Source organism: Lactuca serriola, chromosome 7 (genome assembly GCF_051521515.1).
Source record: "Lactuca serriola cultivar US96UC23 chromosome 7, Lser_US96UC23_V15, whole genome shotgun sequence".
In the NCBI taxonomy this organism is placed as follows: Eukaryota; Viridiplantae; Streptophyta; class Magnoliopsida; order Asterales; family Asteraceae; genus Lactuca; species Lactuca serriola.
The window spans coordinates 117,082,182-117,098,167 of record NC_136414.1 but is presented as its reverse complement, the minus strand read 5'-3'; the positions used below and the strand labels follow the sequence as shown (position 1 = coordinate 117,098,167).

Sequence of the window (15,986 nt, the reverse complement as noted above, 5' to 3'; positions counted from 1 at the left end):
GCCGAGTCCACTTTGAGACTCGCCGAGTCCATGACTCAGAAACCAAAAAATCGAATTTTGCAGGTTTGTTTCAGTTAATCAAGCAACAATTTACAGAAAACCAAGCAAGGCTCTGATACCACTGATGGGTTTTTAGCCATAAGAACTTTCCTATGTGCGCATGCAAAACCCTAATGCTTGGATCTAGGCTTTCTAATAAACATGCTTTGAATCCAAGACTTCTAATTACTAATTAGGTTAAACAAGAACATTGAAACAGATCTAGAATCATACCTTTGAGTTCCTTGTTGATCTTGAGGTCTTGGAGCTTCTAGAGTCACAAGTGTCACTCCTCTAATGGCTTACAAACACCAAAGCAAGGAGGATGATTTGGGAGAGAGGAGAGGGGAGGAATTCGACCAGAGTTCTCTTGCTTTTTCAGAAGTATCGAATTCCCTATGCCATGGGGTCTATTTATACTTGTAGATTCCTTAATGATTACAGATAAGTCCCTATCAGATAATCTTCTCTTAAGGCTATCCAAATCCATTCCTAAGATAAGTATATGGACGATTTTAGCTTTCCTAAAGCTCTTAGAATCCGTCCAAAGTATATCCAAATGGATTTATAGTTTAAAGCTTAACTATCAAACAATTGACAGTTTATACCCCTTTATTTAATTAATCTCTTTAAGTCACCAAATTAATTCTAATTAATTCTATGACTTATATTAATCAAATAACAAATATATTATTCATTATATTATTCCCATAATATATTAATAATATTTATTCTCTCTTAATAAATCATCCTATCAAGTTGCTATGGTGAAGGCAACCCAAAAGGACCATGCACAACCGGATATAGTTACAGCCTTAGACACTATTCCAACAGAAGGTACGTAGATGGAACAATAGACTATGTTGACTTCGTAGATATTGACGTTTTCTCTATGCATGAGTTGGATACAATGGTTCGAGAAATAGGGTACGTAGAAGGGCAAACTTTGTATTATCATTTTCTTATTCCAGAAGTAGAGTTGGACTTTGGTCTGTTACCTCTAGGAAATGATGGGGATGTGCATGTATTGTCAAATTATGTGGAAAAAAATAACCTTTTAAGTATCTACATAGAGCATGGGCATACAATGGTTAACAGTTATTTTTTGTCCCCCACCAAGGTTATTATTGAGGAGTTGGTTACTGATGTATCCCCTGAACTAGATAGGAACCAAAAGAAGGGAAAAGTTGTTGGATCTTCTAGGAAAAAATTAGACTACTCCCAGTCCATTGTGCCATATGGAACATTTGATGGACCTTCACAAGTGATACAGGATAGTGAGCCAGTTATGGATGATGAGCGAGTTATGACTGATGAGCCAGTTTTGAATGATGAACCAGTTATGAATGATGAACCAGTTTTGAATGATGAACCAGTTATGAATGATGTACCTGTTATGAATGATGTGCCAATCATAGATGACCAATATGATGAGCCAGTTATGAATAATGATCCATTTGTAGATGATGAATATGATTGTGAGGATAGTGTAGATGAAAGTGATTTTGATAGTCAGCATGATGCAAAAAAACAGTGTTTGATGAGGAACCTTTGATGGATGATGTGGAGGTGAACATGATCAACTTCTATAGTGTACTTGATGAAGACATTGACTTGGGCCAGCTTGATCCGACAAACAATAATACTGAGGAACATGAAGACATTGAAGATGAACCTTTAGAAGTCTTAGACAATGATGTCTTTGAGTCATTTGCTAGTGAAAAAGAGCCTAGGAAGAAATTGTTAAGGTCCATTCTAAAACCAGTTGCTTGTTCATCTGGTGAGGTTCACACTAAAGCTTTTAAGATTAGTCAGACGTTCAAGGAAAAGGAAAAAATAAGAGAAGTTATTGCCAATTACTCTGTAAAAGAAAGGAGGGATCTACATTATGTAAAGAATGACAAGACAAGAGTTAGGGTAAAGTGTAGGGGTATTGTTCCTGAATTGACTGGTGATAGTAATAAAGGTAGGGGCAATTTAGTACTTTCCAAGAAAACAACTTGTCCATGGGTTCTTTTTATATCTAGGGCAGATGAGAAACAAGTTTGGACTGTCAAAACATACGAAGATTCTCATTCTTGTTTGCAAACAAGGACAGTGAGGGCTTGTTCATCTAAGTTTCTAGCTAACAACATATTGCATCAAGTTGAAAGTAAACCCAAGATCCCTACACGTACTTTACAATAGGAGTTAGTACAGAGGTATTCACTTTCAATATCAAAGATGAAAGTATTTCGGGCCAAAGCTATGGCAAAACAATATGTTTATGGTGATTATGAAAAGCAGTACGGTGTTTTGAGAGAATATGCCATGGAATTGAAGTCAAAGAATCCAGGAACAACTGTGAAGATAGATGTCAAAATTGAACCCAATGTGTGTCCTGAAACAAGGATCTTCAAACGGATATATATATATATATATATATATATATATATATATATGCTTAGGTCCATTGAAGGAGGGATTTAAAAAAGGTTTGAGGGATTTTCTTGGATTTGATGGTACGTTTTTGAAGGGTCCCTTTCCAGGACAAATTCTTACTGCAGTTGGGCTTGATTCGAACAATGGCATTTACCCAGTTGCATATGCCATTGTAGAGACTGAAAATATTAACTCTTGGACATGGTTTTTGGAACACTTGGGTGATGACTTAGATTTGAATTCTTCATCTAACTTCACTTTCATTTCAGATCGGCAAAAGGTACCCTCTAACTTTTTATTCACTTTTACTTTTTTTATTTCATTTACTAACTTATTTTAATTGTACTCACAGGGAATCTTGGTTGCAATAGAGAAGTTATTTCCATCAGCTAAGCAAAGGTTCTGTTTAAGACATGTGTATGACAACATGAAATTGAAACACAAAGGAGATGAATTGAGGGAAGCAGTATGGTGTTGTGGAAAAGTATACAACATACCAAAATTTAATAGGGCTATGGAGAAACTGAAAAAGCTTAACCCAGAAGCACATGAGTGGTTAAGTAAAATTCCTGCAAAACATTGGGCAAGATCCCATTTCTCTGGTAAGTATCATACTCTTTTCACTAACATATTTCATAACTGATTTCAGTAATTAATTGTTTGGTTTTATATATAGGAAGGGCATTGACTGATAGTTTGACAAATAAGTTGTGTGAGGTATTTAACTCCAAGTTAGATGAGGCAAGGGACAAGCCTATAATCACTTGTTTGGAATATATTAGAGAATACCTCACAAAGAGAATAGTAAATGTTCATAAGGTGCTAGACAAATGCAAAGGTTCTCTAAGTACAACTGCAACAACAATCTTAGAAAACAATAAGACAGAGGCAAGTAAGATGAGGGTTCTATTTAATGGAGCTGATAAATATCAAGTGACTGGTCTATGGATGGAGCAGTATGTTGTGAATTTGAAAGAGAGGAGTTGCACTTGCAGGAAATGGGACATTACAGGTATTCCATGCCAGCATGCTATTGCTGCAATGTATGATAAGATGCAGAATGGGTCAGAATGTGGAGATCCTGAGGCTTGGGTGAGCAAATGTTACTGGCTCAGCACATGGAATGCTATGTACCAACACACAATTGACCCAATAAATGGAAGGAGCATGTGGCCTAGATCTGATTGTCCAACAACCCTTCTCCCACCCAAACATCACAAACAGGTTTGTTGTCATACATGTTTTGTTTAATTTAACTTGAAACTATTTAATAAACTTGTTAATATGTAACCATATGAATTTGTTTATAGGTTGGTAGGCCAAAGAAAAAAAGGAAGAGGGCAGTTGATGAGCCAACTCAAAGTACCAAGTTAAGTAGGAAACACTTGACAGTCACTTGCAGCAAATGCCACAACAAAGGTCACAATGCTAGGACTTGCAAGGGGCAGGGAGGTCCTAGTGAAGCTGGAAAGGGGGGTGGACAGAAGAAGGGAAAACATGTTGTAGCTTAGTTTGTATTTCTAAGTAATCTTTTGCTATTATGTCTAATTAAAGTTAGAACATGTTTACTAAGTTTGGTTATGGTATGTCAGTCAAAACAACTACTTTTGATAGGTCTTTTGGGTATTCTATGTTTGTAACATGATATTACACTTACATGCATTATGGTGCTACTTTGGTAATTAGTTTTTTGGCTATGTTACTGCACTTTAATAATCAACATTACACTTACATGCAATCAAATTGACAATTTCCTTCCTTGCTAATATAATATCCATCACATTAAAACAAAACATCAAACTTACATTACATATTATATCTGTTACATTTTCTTATCCCAACATTACATACAATCATAGGGAAAATCCTTCAAAAGCTATGACAAAAATGGGACCAAAACACAGATTCCAAGTTATAGATTCCCCCCCTCCCCCAAATGCTTCTTGATTTTTTTACTTGAAAAGGTAACACACCATGAAAAACAACCAACTCAGACAAAGTAACCATTTCACCATCATCAATCGTGCTTCGAGATTGTTTCTTCCACGCAACAATCCCGGAATCACAACAGTTGACCTAGGGCACATGGGAGGGTCGAACCATCCAAAATAGTTGCATGTTCCTCCTAACCTTGAGCATGACCAGAATCGACGACCTGGGTTCAAGTCAGTCCACGATGTCACCAAAATCGCCGGCCTTCCACAGTGGCATATCACCATCTTCTTCAATTTTGGAATAGAATGTGAGTAGGGAGGGAAGAACAGAGGCAAGGAACAAGAAGTAGAAGGATACAAAGGTGGACCTTAAATTATATATTTTGTTGCACAACAAAATGAAAAGACAAATTTACCCCTTCATTAACGGTTCAAAATTGACGAGGTTAGGGTCAAGGACCAATCGTGAAATTAAATGAAACCTTAAGGACTATTCGCGTGACTTTTTGCTAGAAAGTCCTCAAAGTGCGATATTGTGTAAACCACAGGGACCAATCGTGAAATTTTGTCTTTATTTAACCTTATTAACCAACTTATAATCATTATTAGAAAGAAATTGAAAAGTCATGGAAGTTTCAAATGAATGTGGTGAAAGGAAAAATGAATGGGCGTTTCAAATGCATGAGATTCAAGAAAAAATGCTAGCTTTATAAGTATGTATGATATATATATATATATATATATATATATATATATATATATATATATAGGGTGAGGTTCAATAGAGAACCATAATTAACAAGGAACCAAGAAATTAATCGTGAGCGTCGAAAATCATAATAATCAACGGCCAACGAAATAGATGTACACTTTTACATTGGACGCACACATACCGGATTATACCAAAAAATCCACCTCCTTACCAAAAAACTCAACTCTTTTTTTGTTTTAAATTTTTTTTAGGACACATTTTTTATCAAAAAAAAAAAAAGAAACGAATATTCCTTTGTTCTCAATTTTTCGTCCTCTTTCCATAGAGATCCATGTTATATATAATAAATAAACTTTTTTTTTTCAAAAAAACCCACTTCATTTTATTAGTTTTTTTAATATTTAAGTTTATTTTTATCAAAAAATAATAATTATACCAAAAATATTAAATTTTTTACTCTATTAATAAACATCAACACCGATTTAAAAAAATAAAAAAAATTAAAAAAAACCTCAAACAGTGTGGATTCATACTGTGAATCTAAACTATAAATATTTCAATTTTTAACATTCACAATGTGAAAAAACTCGAATAGCTCAGATTCACATTGTGAATCTGACTTACTATTATGCACACTGTGAATCTGAGAAGGTTCACAAAAAAAAAAAAAAAAAAAACCTCGATTAGTGTAGATTCACACTATGAATCTAAACTGTAAATATTTCAATCAACATTCACAATGTGAAAAAGTTTCGATTAGTTCAGATTCACACTGTGAATCTGAATTACTGTTATGCACACTGTGATTCTGAGAAGGGTCACAAAGTGAATCTGAACAAGTTCACAATATGAACCTGAATAGGTTCACAATATGAATCTGAACTGAAATACCATTCTTTTTACATGAATATGAATCTATATTTAAAAATTACAAAAATGCATGAATTTTGATATATTTATTAATTTTTTTTATAAAAAAATAAACCTTAACTTTTCAACAAAGACAATGAAGTGAATTTTTTTTCAAAAAAAAAGTTTGTTTTTTATATATCATCATGGATCTCTTTGGAAAGAGGACGAAAAATCGTAAACAACGGTATACTCGGTTTTTTTTTCGATAAAAAACATGGTCTAAAAAAAATTTAACGAAAAAAATAAATTGGGTTTTGTTATAATCTAGTGCATGTGCGTATATTTAAAAGTCTACAAACCTTCCATTTGCCGTTATTGGTTCATAGGTTCATTGATTAATAATGGTTCTATATTGAACTTTTCTATATATATATATATATATATATATATATATATATATATATATATATATATATATATATATATATATATATATATATATATATATATATAGAGAGAGAGAGAGAGAGAGAGAGAGAGAGAGAAAGAGATAGATAGTTAGGATCATATATTAGCCATAAACATCGTGTGAATGTATGACCAAATTTGGTCCACTCATCTCATAATAGTATTATAGTTATTTAATTATATCAATAATTATTATAAAAAATAAATCCATTTAATTTTAGAAACTTAATCAAGTTAAATATGGAAGAATCACAAATCACGGATATACCTCTTTTATTAATTAATTTATATTCTATTCTTTTTCACTTTTATTTCCTTCGTCCCTAACTCCCACTTACTCTAAACCTAGCAGAAGAAAGAAACCAAAAATTGAAAATTGTTAAATGGAATCCAAATCGGAAAATCGTGATAGTCTAAATAGTTTTCATCCACTATGTAATCTAAATCGGAAAATCGTGTAATCAAATAACGATATCTCGTCTTTGGGTTCATGCTTCGACGAGACATTGGTGGAAGTTGTTGAAGACGAAGACAAAATGTACGGTGAAATCATCACGGACACAAACTCACGAAGTCAAATCGTCTCGGTCACCATTTTGTACTTCGATGAGACGACGGTGGCATCGGCGAATCGTTTAATTAAATTTTCTCGAACCCAAATCACTAAATAAGAGACGTTCATGAAATCAAGTAGATATTCCTTCTTAGTCTTCATTCTCTGCTTCTATTCACTTCTCTAATTTCCTTTTTGATCATTATCGACCTTCAAAGAATTAAGAATACCCATGTAATGTATATGTGAATTTTTGGATACAGTATTTCTAGATGTATCTGTAATCGATTTTTCATATGCAAGACTGAATCCACATATGTATGGCTAAAACTATATGTATGGCTGAATCAAATTCGTAAAAGTACTTTAGAATCTATATATGGTTCTAGAACTAGATGTACCTGTAATTCATCTTCTAACCCAATATATATATATATATATATATATATATATATATATATATATATATATATATATATATATATATATATATATATATTGACAAATTGTTTCACATCTTTTACCATATATATAGTAAACAACGGTATACTAGGTTTTTTTTCGATAAAAAACATGTTCTAAAAAAATTAAACGAAAAAAATAAAGTGAATTTTGTTATAATCTGGTGCATTTGCGCATATTTAAAAGTCTACAAACCTTCAGTTTGCCGTTGATAGTTTTAAATTCCGACGCTTTGGATTGGTTCATGGGTTCATTGATTAATAATGTTTCTATATTGAACTTTTCTACATATATATATATATATATATATATATATATATATATATATATATTGAGAGAGAGAGAGAGCGAGAAAGAGTGAGGATCATATATTACCTATAAATATCATGTGAATGTATGACCAAATTTGGTCCACTCATCTCATAATAGTATTATAGTTATTTAATTATATAAATAATTATTATAAAAAATAAATCCATTTAATTTTAGAAACTTAATCAAGTTAGATATGGAAGAATCACAAATCAATGATATAACTCTTTTATTAGTTAATTTCTATTCTATTCTTTGTCACTTTTATTTTCTTCGTCCTTAACTCCCACTTACTCTAAACCTAGCAGAAGAAAGAAACCCAAAAATTGAAAATTGTTAAATCGACTCCAAATCGGAAAATCGTGATAGTCTGAATAGTTTTCATCCACTACGCAATCTAAATCGGAAAATCGTGTAATCAAATATCGATATCTCATCCTTGGGTTCATGCTTCGACGAGACATTGGTGGACGTTGTTGAAGACGAAGACAAAATGTTTGGTGAAATCATCACGGACACAAACTCACGAATTGTAATCGTCTCGGTCACCATTCTGTACTTCGATGAGACGATGGTGGCATCGGCGAATCGTTTAATCAAATTTTTTCGAACCCAAATAACTAAATAAGAGACGATCATGAAATCAAGTAGGTATTCCTTCTTAGTCTTCATTCTCTGCTTCAATTCACTTCTCTAATTTCCTTTTTGATCATTATCGACCTTCAAAGAATTAAGAATACCCATGTAATGTATATGTGAATTTTTGGATACGGTATTTCTAGATGTATCTGTAATCGATTTTTCATATGCAAGACTGAATCCACATATGTATGGCTGAATCAAATTTGTATAAGTACTATTGAATCTATATATAGTTCTAGAACTAGATATACCTATAATTCATCTTCTAACACAAAAGAAATATATATATATATATATATATATATATATATATATATATATATATATATATATATATATTGACAAATTGTTTCACATCTTCTACCATATATATAGTAAACAACGGTATACTCGGTTTTCTTTTTCGATAAAAAACATGGTCTAAAAAAATTTTAAACGAAAAAAATAAAGTGAGTTTTGTTATAATCTGGTGCATGTGCGTATATTTAAAAGTTTACAAACCTTCAGTTTACCATTGATCGTTTTTAATTTCGACGCTTTGGATTGGTTCATGGGTTCAGTGATTAATAATGGTTCTATATTGAGCTTTTCTATATATATATATATATATATATATATATATAGACAGAGAGAGAGAGGGAGAGAGAGAGAGAAATAGAGGAAGAGAGAGAGAGAGTTAGGATCATATATTACCCATAAATATCATGTGAATGTATGAACAAATTTGGTCCACTCATCTCATAATAGTATTATAGTTATTTAATTATATAAATAATTATTATAAAAACTAAATCCATTTAATGTTAGAAATTTAATCAAGTTAAATATGGAAGAATCACAAATCACGGATATACCTCTTTTATTAATTAATTTCTATTCTATTCTTTGTCCCTTTATTTCCTTCCTCCCTAACTCCCACTTACTCTAAACATAGCAGAAGAAAGAAACCAAAAATTGAAAATTGTTAAATCGACTCCAAATCGGAAAATCATGATAGTCTAAATAGTTTTCATCCACTACGTAATCTAAATCGCAAAATCGTGTAATCAAATATCGATATCTCGTCTTTGGGTTCATGCTTCGACGAGACATTGGTGGACGTTGTTGAAGACGAAGACAGAATGTATGGTGAAATCATCACGGACACAAACTCACGAAGTCAAATCGTCTCGGTCACCATTTCGTACTTCGATCAGACGATGGTGGCATCGATGAATCGTTTAATCAAATTTTCTCGAACCCAAATCACTAAATAAGAGACGATCATAAAATCAAGTAGATATTCCTTCTTAGTCTTCATTCTCTGCTTCGATTCACTTCTCTAATTTCATTTTTTATCATTATCGACCTTCAAAGAATTAAAAATACCCATGTAATGTATATGTGAATTTTTAGATACGGTATTTCTAAATGTATCTGTAATCGATTTTTCATATGCAAGACTGAATCCACATATGTATGGCTAAAATTATATGTATGGCTGAATCAAATTTGTATAAGTACTTTAGAATCTATATATGGTTCAAGAACTAGATGTACCTGTAATTCATCTTCTAACCCAAAAGAAATAAATAAATATATATATATATATATATATATAGTGACAAATTATTTCACATCTTTTACCATATATATAGTAAACAACGGTATACTCGGTTTTTTTTTCGATAAAAAACACATTCTAAAAAAAATTTAAACGACAAAAATAAAGTGGATTTTGTTATATTCTGGTGCATTTGCGTATATTTAAAAGTCCACAAACCTTCAGTTTGTCGTTGATCGTTATAAATTCATATTGATTAATAATGTTTCTATATCGTACTTTTATATATATATATATATATATATATATATATATATATATATATATATATTGAGAGAGAGAGAGCGAGAAAGATTTAAGATCATATATTACCCATAAATATCATGTGAATGTATGACCAAATGTGGTCCACTCATCTCATAATAGTATTATAGTTATTTAATTATATAAATAATTATTATAAAAATTAAATCCATTTAATTTTAGAAACTTAATCAACTTAAATATGGAAGAATCACAAATCACGGATATACCTCTTTTATTAATTAATTTCTATTCTATTCTTTGTCACTTTTATTTCCTTCGTCCCTAAATCCCACTTACTCTAAACCTAGCAGAAGAAAGAAACCCAAAAATTGAAAATTGTTAAATCGAATCCAAATCGGAAAATTGTGATAGTCTAAATAGTTTTCATCCACTACACAATGTAAATCGGAAAATCGTATAATCAAATATCGATATCTCGTCTTTGGGTTCATGCTTCGACGAGACATTGGTGGACGTTGTTGAAGACGAAGAAAAAATGTACGGTGAAATCATCACGGACACAAACTCACGAAGTCAAATCGTCTCGGTCACCATTCTGTACTTCGATGAGACGATGGTGGCATCGACGAATCATTTAATCAAATTTTCTCGAACACAAATCACTAAATACGAGACGATCATGAAATCAAGTAGGCATTCCTTCTTAGTCTTCATTCTCTGCTTCGATTCACTTCTCTAATTTCCTTTTTGATCATTATCGACCTTCAAAGAATTAAAAATACCCATGTAATGTATATGTGAATTTTTGGATACAGTATTTCTAGATGTATCTGTAATCGATTTTTCATATGCAAGACTGAATCCACATATGTATGGCTAAAACCATATGTATGGCTGAATAAAATTTGTATAAGTACTGTTGAATCTATATATAGTTCTACAACTAGATGTACCTATAATTCATCTTCTAACACAAAAGAAATATATATATATATATATATATATATATATATATATATATATATATAGTGACAAATTGTTTCACATCTTTTACTATATATATAGTAAACAACGGTATACTTAGTTTTCTTTTTCGATAAAAAACATGGTCTAAAAAAATTTTAAACGAAAAAAATAAAGTGAGTTTTGTTATAATCTGGTGCATGTGCGTATATGTAAAAGTCTACAAACTTTCAGTTTACCGTGATCGTTTTAAATTTCAACGCAGAGAGAAAGAGAGGAAGAGAGAGAGAGAGAGAGAGAGAGAGAGAGAGATAGGATCATATATTACCCATAAATATCGTGTAAATGTATGACCATATTTGGTCCATTCATCTCATAATAGTATTATAGTTATTTAATTATATAAATAATTATTATAAAAACTAAATCCATTTAATTTTAGAAACTTAATCAAGTTAAATATGGAAGAATCACAAATCACGGATATACCTCTTTTATTAATTAATTTCTATTCTATTCTTTGTCACTTTTATTTCCTTCGTCCCTAACTCTCACTTACTCTAAACCTAGCAGAAGAAAGAAACCCAGAAATTGAAAATTGTTAAATCGAATCCAAATCGGAAAATCGTGATAGTCTAAATAATTTTCATCCACTACGCAATCTAAATCGCAAAATCGTGTAATCAAATATCGATATCTCGTCTTTGGGTTCATGCTTCGACGAGACATTGGTGGACGTTGTTGAAGACGAAGACAAAATGTACGGTGAAATCATCACGGACACAAACTCACGAAGTCAAATCGTCTCGGTCACCATTTTGTACTTCGATGAGACGATGGTGACATCGGCGAATCGTTTAATCAAATTTTCTCGAACCCAAATCTCTAAATAAGAGACGTTCATGAAATCAAGTAGATATTCCTTCTTAGTCTTCATTCTCTGCTTCGATTCACTTCTCTAATTTCATTTTTTACCATTATCGACCTTCAAAGAATTAAGATTACCCATGTAATGTATATGTGAATTTTTAGATACGGTATTTCTAAATGTATCTGTAATCGATTTTTCATATTCAAGAATGAATCAACATATGTATGGCTAAAATTATATGTATGGCTGAATCAAATTTGTATAAGTACTTTAGAATCTATATATGGTTTAAGAACTAGATGTACCTGTAATTCATCTTCTAACCCAAAAGAAATAAATAAATAAATAAATATATATATATATATATATATATATATATATATATAGTGACAAATTGTTTCACATCTTTTACCATATATATAGTAAATAACGGTATACTTGGTTTTTTTTCGATAAAAAACATGTTCTAAAAAAAATTTGAACGAAAAAAATAAAGTGGATTTTGTTATATTCTGGTGCATTTGCATATATTTAAAAGTCTACAAACCTTCAGTTTGCCGTTGATCATTTTAAATTCTAACTCTTTGGATTGGTTCATGGGTTCATTTATTAATAATGTTTCTATATATATATATATATATTGAGAGAGAGAGAGAGAGAGCGAGAAAGAGTTAAGATCATATATTACCCATAAATATCATGTGAATGTATGACCAAATGTGGTCCACTCATCTCATAATAGTATTATAGTTATTTAATTATATAAATAATTATTATAAAACTTAAATCCATTTAATTTTAGAAACTTAATCAAGTTAAATATGGAAGAATCACAAATCACGGATATACCTCTTTTATTAATTAATTTCTATTCTATTCTTTGTCACTTTTATTTCCTTCGTCCCTAACTCCCACTTACTCTAAACCTAGCAGAAGAAAGAAACCCAAAAATTGAAAATTGTTAAATCGAATCCAAATCGGAAAATCGTGATAGTCTAAATAGTTTTCATCCACTACGCAATCTAAATCGGAAAATCGTGTAATCAAATATTGATATCTCGTCTTTGGGTTCATGCTTCACAAGACATTGGTGGACGTTGTTGAAGACGAAGAAAAAATGTACGGTGAAATCATCACGGACACAAACTCACAAAGTCAAATCGTCTCGGTGACCATTCTGTACTTCGATGAGACGATGGTGGCATCAGCGAATCGTTTAATCAAATTTTCTCGAACCCAAATCACTAAATAAGAGACAATCATGAAATCAAGTAGGTATTCCTTCTAAGTCTTCATTCTCTGCTTCGATTCACTTCTCTAATTTCATTTTTGATCATTATCGACCTTCAAAGAATTAAGAATACCCATGTAATGTATTTATGAATTTTTTGATACGGTATTTCTAGATGTATCTGTAATCGATTTTTCATATGCTAGACTGAATCCACATATGTATGGCTAAAACTATATGTATGGCTGAATCAAAAGAAATATATGGTTCTCGAACTAGATGTACCTGTAATTCATCTTCTAACCCAAAAGAAATATATATATATATATATATATATATATATATATATATATATATATATATATATAGTGACAAATTGTTTCACATCTTTTACCATATATATAGTAAGCAATGGTATACTCGGTTTTTTTTTCAATAAAAAACATGTTCTAAAAAAAATTTAAACGAAAAAATAAAGTAGGTTTTGTTATAATCTGGTGCATGTGCGTATATTTAAAAGTCTACAAACCTTCAGTTTGCCGTTGATCGTTTTAAATTCCGACGCATTGGATTGGTTCATGGGTTCATTGATTAATAATGGTTCGATATTGAACTTTTCTATATATAAATAAATAAATAAATAAATAAATATATATATATATATATATATATATATAGAAAGAGAGAGAGAGAGAGAGAGAGAGAGAGAGAGAGAGCGAGAGAGAGAGAGAGAGAGAGTTAGGATCATATATTACCCATAAATATCATTTGAATGTATGATCAAATGTGGTCCACTCATCTCATAATAGTATTATAGTTATTTAATTATATAAATAATTATTATAAAAACTCAATCCATTTAATTTTAGAAACTTAATCAAGTTAAATATGGAAGAATCGCAAATCACGGATATACCTCTTTTATTAATTAATTTCTATTCTGCAATTGGAGAGATTTTCACTCAAACAGGTCAAGTCATGGCCTCAATTGCTAATTTGTTTGAGCAGTTTGTAGAACTATTCGATGAACCGGAGAAAGCTACTCTCTTGGAGGCCAAGTCAGCAGATAACAGGGTCGACCATCTGAAGCAAATTGTCGAAGATGCCGCCAAACGAATGAGTGAAGGAGAACAAGTTCCAAACGAACCTCTTGAGCAAGGTGCTTCAGTTGAGGGGGGAGAATCCATCTTCATCAAAACAACCGAGCTCACAAATTGAGGGGGAGAATTCTATTCCAGTTCCACCCGAAAGCTCAACTTCACCCGAAAGCCCTTCAGCACCCGAAAGCCCTTCAGCTCCCAAAAGCTCGACAACACCAGAAAGTCCTGTAGCACCAGAAAGTCCAGCTACACCTGAAAGCTCATCAGTTGAGGGGGAGAATGTCGATATGTTGTACGACGACGATAGTCAATCTGAATTAGAAGAAATGGTGGATGCTGAATTGGATCCATCCTATGATCCAAATTACCCTCCTCTTGTTAAGTGGACCAGAGATCATCCTGTATCCCAGGTAGTGGGTAATGTCTCTGAAAAGGTCCTGACCCGATCTCAACTGAAGGCAAAGCAAACATCTCTATTCTCCAAAGTAGAATTCTGCATGTATAATTCTTCCGTCTCAAAAGTTGAACCGAAGACAGTTAATATTGCTCTTGATCACTCTGATTGGGTTCAAGCTATGCAAGATGAACTCAACGAGTTCGAAAGAAATAAGGTTTGGCGCCTCATTCCAACTCCTAAAGACGCCTCAGTTGTTGGTCTCAAATAGGTATTAAAAAATAAAATGGACAAGGAAGGCAATGTGATTCGAAACAAAGCTCGTCTCGTGGTGAAAGGATATTTCCAGGAGGAAGGAATTGACTATGAGGAAACTTTTGCTCCGGTAGCGAGGCTGGAATCTGTTCGAATATTTCAGGCCTATGCTGCACACAAGAACTTCGAGGTCTACCAAATGGACGTGAAATGCGCCTTTCTGAATGGTGAACTTGAAGAAACGGTCTACGTGGAGCAACCTCCTGGATTTGTTAATGAAAAGTACCCCAATCACTGTTATATTCTGGACAAGGCAGTTTACAGTCTAAAGCAAGCACCTAGGGCATTGTATGAAACGCTAACCAAGTTAAAGATGTCAAAATTCAAACAATGTTCGGTTGACCCAACCTTCTTTCATAAGAAGGAAGGTAACCACCTTATGATTGTTCAAATCTATGTCGATGATATCATCTTTGGCTCAACGAATCCTAGCTTAACAGCTGAATTCAAAAAGCTGATGGAGACTAAATTTGAAATGAGCTCAATGGGTCCGATTAACTTTTTCCTTGGTTTAAATATTAGACAGGGACCCGAAGGCATCTTTATCAACCAGGAAGCTTACACCAAGACTCTTCTTGCTAAATTTGGCATGAATGGAGACTCAAAGGTTAAAGTTCCAATGGCATTCGGCACCAAGATCACACCATCCTTGGAAAAACCGGCAGTCGATATTACGTTATATCGCCAAATGATTGGTTCTTTAATGTACCTTACTACTAGCAGGCCTGATATAATGTTTTCTGTGTGTTACTATGCTAGATTTCAAGCGAATCCTCATGAACCACATATGCTTGCAGTGAAAAACATTCTCCGGTATCTGAAACGAACCACCTCTCTCAGTTTATGGTATCCATCAAACTCAGGTTTCTTCGTTCAAGCCTACTCAGATGCTGACCTTGGAGGTTGT

The 15,986-nt window shown here is 32.3% G+C and overlaps 1 protein-coding gene across 1 annotated transcript; it reads left to right on the top strand.

Moving 5' to 3' along the window:
• Nucleotides 1-2,286: 2,286 nt before the first annotated feature.
• On the top strand, nucleotides 2,287-3,971 carry LOC145064314 (uncharacterized). Its single transcript, XM_079011789.1, has 5 exons — nucleotides 2,287-2,412; nucleotides 2,555-2,740; nucleotides 2,813-3,062; nucleotides 3,137-3,684; nucleotides 3,771-3,971. The coding sequence occupies exons 1-5, from the start codon at nucleotides 2,287-2,289 to the stop codon at nucleotides 3,969-3,971; spliced, it is 1,311 nt and encodes a 436-aa protein (XP_078867915.1).
• The last annotated feature ends 12,015 nt before the right edge of the window (nucleotides 3,972-15,986 follow it).